The following is a 5685-nucleotide window of genomic DNA, read 5'->3' on the forward strand; positions in this document are numbered from 1 at the left end:
GTTACAGATATTCTGTCAACTGTACAGTGAAAGAAACTTGCGACAACTCTCCAAACCTTAAGGATACACATGCTACAGGTCAAATGGTTACCAGGCACATAGATTGTATAAAACCTATCAAAATTACTATGCTTCCAATGTTATCACTTCTTTGTATAGCTGAGTAAAACCAAAAAAAAGCCCCAATCAACTGATACATTGGGTAAAGTCAGTAAATAGAAGATGCACAGAGTCCTGCAACAGCTAAAAAAAAAAGAGCACGAAAACACGGAAAAAGTACCTGATTAAGCATTACTCAAACTCTGTCATACAGTATCACATCACAGATTCTTTGCAGATTATTTATTCTGTGTATTATATTTATTTGCTACTGCTTATTTGCCTATGATCTAACAGTCTGCATAAACATTTTCCAAAGTTATTTGTTGTAACCATAGTTATTCGATTGTGTCCATTTCTTTTTGGTACATGTGCAGCAAGCTGATGCACTGTCTAAGTGACTTCACATCACATAGCAATACATTTAACTAAAGACTGTAATTTACTAACACTTCTATTTACACGTTGAAAATTATATTTCCTCCTCAAATTTGAAAAAAAGACTTTTCATATTTCTCCAATGTAACAAAGTAATTTTCTGTAATAACAATTCTTAAGCTCTGTATTTGGCAAACCTTCTTCTGAAGTCAGTCCCATATTCATTTATACATGTGACTTCAAGTCAAGTTTGAGTATTAGTGCTCCAAACCCTAATACTTTAAGGAAATTAAAGGGAACAATACTGATCTGAAAGCAGCACAGGGAAAGCATAACTAACTTCCTTCACAACCTCCTCCTCTATCCCATGCCTTCCTGCTACAGTATCTCATAACTTAACATTTCTAACTGCTCAATTTCTGTACTGTAGCTGAGAAAAAAACTAGTGTCTCTTTCTGCCAACAAACGATGACATACTTCTTGGTTACTTTAAACTGTAAAAAGACAGAACTGTTACCAAAAGAAAGTTACAAGGTGCAACAAACTGGGGAACCAATTCACATGAAAGCAAACTTCTTCCTCCTTGTCAGATCACTTTTTTACTTGATAACTCACCTGCTTTGTTGATTTTTTAGTTCCATTAAATATCTTCCAAGCAAGACCATTACCTCCACTGGCAATATGTCGCCCGACATCGAATTCCCTGGTAACGGGATTTCCCATGACTGCACTGGTGACATCAGCTGTCACCTTCGTGACAGTGCTCTTCAGCTTATTCAGCATGGACTCCATGGCTTCAATCTGCACCAATGGCTTATCCTACAAAGACAGGAAAGGAAAGGTTTCACAGTCCTCTCAATTCAACCATTTCTTGAAAACAGTGATCGAATAATGTGAAGGATTTATAAACTGCCCCCTGACAGGAAAGGTTCACACCTTGTGTATTAGTATCCATCAAAAAGAGAAACAAATCTGAAGGAAAAGATTCCTTTAATTCCAGTGCTCACAGAATACCCATTTTTCTGAAGCGAAGGATTGCTTAAGATCCCAGACCAGCAAAATAATGGACGTGTATTATAGAGACAGCAAGTAAAAAATAAACATATTCTTTCCTACAGTGCTTTTCAAACTACAAGCTCAAAACTCAGTATTTTGCCCATCAGATTGCTGATATTACCATTGTACGGTCCAATTATTAATGAACTTAAGTATTAAGTGCAAGGGAAGGAAACAAGAAACCATCTTTTTACACTTTACCAAAATTGTACAATGAAGCTTTTTTCACATAATCTTTCAAATTTTAGAGCTAAAAGGCTGTGGCATCTTCTAATTTACTTCATCTTCCCCTACAGTGTGTACTTTCAGAGTTTTCTATATTTTTATAATAAATCTGACTTGCCTGTTTTGCCAGATACAACTTCTGAATCCTGTCTACCATTTATACAATTGTTTCTCTGGTAATATACACACAAGAAAGAATGAAGGCAGCAAACAAACAGAAAAAAAAAAGATATAGACATTCATCTTCCTTATCTCTGTAAGCAAAGAAAAAGAGGGAATGCAAGAAGAAATTATTTCCTGGAATCAGTATTATGCCATATATTCAAAAGCAACACCTAAGGATATTTCTTCAGTCTCTCTTTCACTTAAGATGTAAAGACATCTGTATGCTTCAGCCAAACTTAACCAAAATCAACCACACTGAAGTTACCTGGATGTGTACTCCTTCTCTCCCTGGTATTAGAGATTTGATTCCACTACAAATCAGGCCAAATAATCTGATTAGGTTTCAATTGCAAAGACAGACCTGTAATAGGCATCGGTAAATATAAAAGAGGTAATAAACATTCTAAACAAAACTTCTTAAAAAGTTCACTGTGTTATGGAACAATTCACTCCTGTGCAGTTGTGTGTAACTCTATTGGCCAAGCCCTAAGCAAAGGTTAGCACAGTGGAACAGGTAAGCTGCTCTATCTTGACTCTTGGTGCAGTTACATCCTACTTTCAGTATTCTACCTCAGGGAAATGCAGGAACACACTAATGCCATGGCTCACAGCTATTTCTCCAATCTCCACGTCAGCTGAAGCAACACAACTTCATGCTACTAAATGACAAACCCAACCAGGAATTTTAAGAAAATGTATTTTTAAAAAGACAAGAAACCAGCTGCACAGATCTCAATCTCGCAAATACACAAACCTAAATCAGATATAGTAGTTATGACTTCAACAGGCCAACTCAGGAGCAGAATCAGATGTGACTACAAGCATGTTAAGGGTGAAGTTTGTCTCAATTATGAGGACTGTGAGTTTTATATATGAGAAGCTGTGTCTGAAATCAACAAGATAATCATAACTATAAACTTGTTCGGTATCTAGTCAGTGTTTTGTTGAGAACATATCCGTAAATAAATTATGTAAACAAAAAAATCCTTTATTAATTTTATTTAAAGTATTTGAGATTTTATTATTATAAGAAATTAACTTTACTTTATGATTCATGATATAGAAAAAACATATGCAAGTCCTAATTATGCAGGCCTAGACCAAACTGCTATGAAGACAAAGGCTAATGTCCCTCTATAAAGGAACTTTTCACTAACCTGAAAATAGGTACAAACAAGGATCATGGATTAGTCTAAAAAGGAACTATAGGCATTTCCATCTCTCAGCAATTTTATTCAGCAGCTATTCCATGGGCAAAGTCTATAGGCTAAAAGACTACAAAATCAATCCTAATGATTTTAAGATAATCCCAAATCTAATTTACTTGGGTTTAGATGTGCTTTTTTCCATTGTTTTGTTCACTACCAGCCATCAAATATCATCTAATACCAATGCAATACCATCTTGTGTTAGGACTCTCACAACTAATATACACTTTGCAAAATTAACTGCAGAATATTATGAAGAAAATGCGTGTGCATCCATGTTCAAATTCCTTTGTGTAAATCCCAAAGGAAGCTTCTCTACACAGATGGTGGGAAAACGGTGTAGTATTCATTAAATCAGAAGTGCCCTCTGCTGTGGGTGACAGACTAACTGCACTGAGTAGCCTGGAAAAGCCACTAGGTGAGTATGTCAACAGCATTCCAGTATCTGAAGTGTTAGAATTTAAAATTCAAGCCTGGTAGACCCTGTCCAACTTGTTCCCCTCCAGCTTGACAGTAGGCAAACAATAGTTTAATTAACTTCTGAGCAAGTAATACCAAGAAACTTATTTCTCAATAAGCAGATGGGGTTTAAAGTTTACATCCACCTAACTGTAGATTTGTAGTAATCCTTTCATCAACATTTGAATGTAAGCAAAAATGGTGTATTTTTCTCTATAAAAACAATTGCTATCACCAACTTCAGTAAAAAATCTGTGTATGTCAACAGGAACAATGTACCTAGAAAATCCATGCCCCCCCAAAAATATGTGTTCTGGATAGTATCTGTAACACCAAAAATCATGACAAGTTAACCACATCTGAAATATGCAGGTCTTATTTTCAACTGTAGGAAAATTTTTTTGTTCAGTTAATATTTCTAAAAAAATTAACAACCAAGTGGCAACTAAGTCAGTCACCCACAATGAAATCTGCATTTCATGTTAGAAGGTAATAAATGAGACAAACACAAAATCTGAAGCCTAACAGTGTTTGGACAAGCAACACAGGACATTCAATAAATGTTTAAGAACTCTTCCTGTTTGAATTTCATGAAGAATATTAATGCTACTGATTCTGAGTCCATTAAACCTGGAAGTAATCCTAAAAAGTTCTGAATGTTCGATATGTATTTTTCATGAATGCCTCTCACAGTCAGCAATAGTTTTTATGCTGATGTACAGCAGCAATCATACAGCAGCATGATGAGAACAACCACCGAACAAGGCAGTAAGCAACAACCAACACTGAACTCAGAAAGGAGACAAAACATTCAAAACGTTGAAATACAGGCTGCTGAAATTCAAAACAAAGACTGTCTACCATTTTTCAATTCTCACTCATACAAAAAAAAAAAAAAAAAAAAAAAAACCAAACCAAACCAAACCCAACCCACTCCCCTCCTCCCGGCATCATGCAAACCCATCAATTTATCCTCAGACTAGGTCATAGCTCCATCTGATGTGGGTGCACACTGTGCAGCAGTACCACATACACTACTACTATTCTGAAGTGTAACAAGCTGGGATTCCCCGGTGGGAAGCAAGGCCAGCAGGCTGGTGCACAGTTACCCCACGCCAACAATCCGCATCCTTTCCACCTGCCCCAAGCCAGGATCAATCCCCAGATTTAAGTGCTGGAACAACAGTCACAGCAAACAAAAGGACAAAACGCCAGCATTTTTCAGGCACAACCAGTCTTTTGCATTTGTTACAAAAACATCGAGAGGGTCAAATGCAGTGAAGGAAGCACTGTGCACGGCTGCTCTCGCCGCACGTCACCCTCTTAACTTTGATGCACCATTTCTGTACTGAGCTTCAGCTGAATCCTACCAAGACCTCATGGAACGACATCCGCGAAGGGGGTTCTGCCTGTCGCCTGGTGACAGGTGAAACCCAGCCGGGGGCAGCACAAGCCCCAGTCAGCCTCCTGCGGGCCGGCCCTCCCGGACCAACTGTCTACTGTTGTTTACAGCGAGAGGGGACTCGCACCGCCCGCGCCGCCCGGCCGTGCCGGTATTCCCTGAGCTCCGCGGGGCGGCCGGAGCAGCGCGCCGGGGGCGGCCGCGGCCACAGGCGGCAGGAGACCCGCGATCCGCGGTCTGGGGCAGCTCAGCGGTCCCTGCCCGGCCCTGCCCCGCGGGGACCGAGCCTCCGGGGCGGCCCTTCCCCTCCAGCCCTCAGCACCGGGCACCCGGGACCCGAGACCACCGGGCCCGAGGAGCCGCCCGGCCGGCCCGGCCCGCGCAGCGCCACCAGGCCACGGGCAGCCGCTCCCGACCCAGCCGCGGCCTCTCACCTGAGGCCGGGGGAAGCTGCCGGCGCCGCGCCCGGCCGCCCGTCACCCTGTGGGCCCGGCGGGCCGCCTGTCACTCCGGCTCCGTCTCTCGCTCGGGCCCCGTCCTGCCGCGGCTACTCCATAGCGACGGCGGCAGCCTCAGAGCGGGGCGGGGGGGCCGGAGCTCGGCTCACTTCCGACCCGCAGGGGCGGCGCTGGGCGCGGCCGGGGCGGCGGGCGGGAAGTGATGCGCTCCGGCGGCTTCCGCCAGCGGCCCGGC

At 42.0% G+C, this 5685-nt stretch overlaps 1 protein-coding gene across 3 annotated transcripts in view; it reads right to left on the minus strand.

Moving 5' to 3' along the window:
* Positions 1–5524, minus strand: part of SCYL2 (SCY1 like pseudokinase 2) — a 30051-nt gene extending 24527 nt beyond the window's left edge. Inside the window, exons 1-2 of one of the 3 annotated variants that reach the window (XM_083860538.1) lie at positions 5427–5524; positions 1093–1296 (exon numbers count right to left, since the gene is read on the minus strand). In XM_083860538.1, coding sequence (XP_083716664.1) covers positions 1093–1269 — 177 coding nt within the window. In that variant the 5' untranslated portion in view covers positions 1270–1296; positions 5427–5524. Of the gene's footprint in view, positions 1–1092; positions 1297–2188; positions 2204–5426 lie in introns of those variants that run through there. The other 2 variants (XM_083860536.1, XM_083860537.1) reach the window with 2 other exon arrangements.
* Between the last annotated feature and the right edge of the window lie 161 nt (positions 5525–5685).

Source organism: Zosterops lateralis (assembly GCF_965231275.1).
Source record: "Zosterops lateralis genome assembly, chromosome: 4".
Taxonomy (NCBI): Eukaryota; Metazoa; Chordata; class Aves; order Passeriformes; family Zosteropidae; genus Zosterops; species Zosterops lateralis.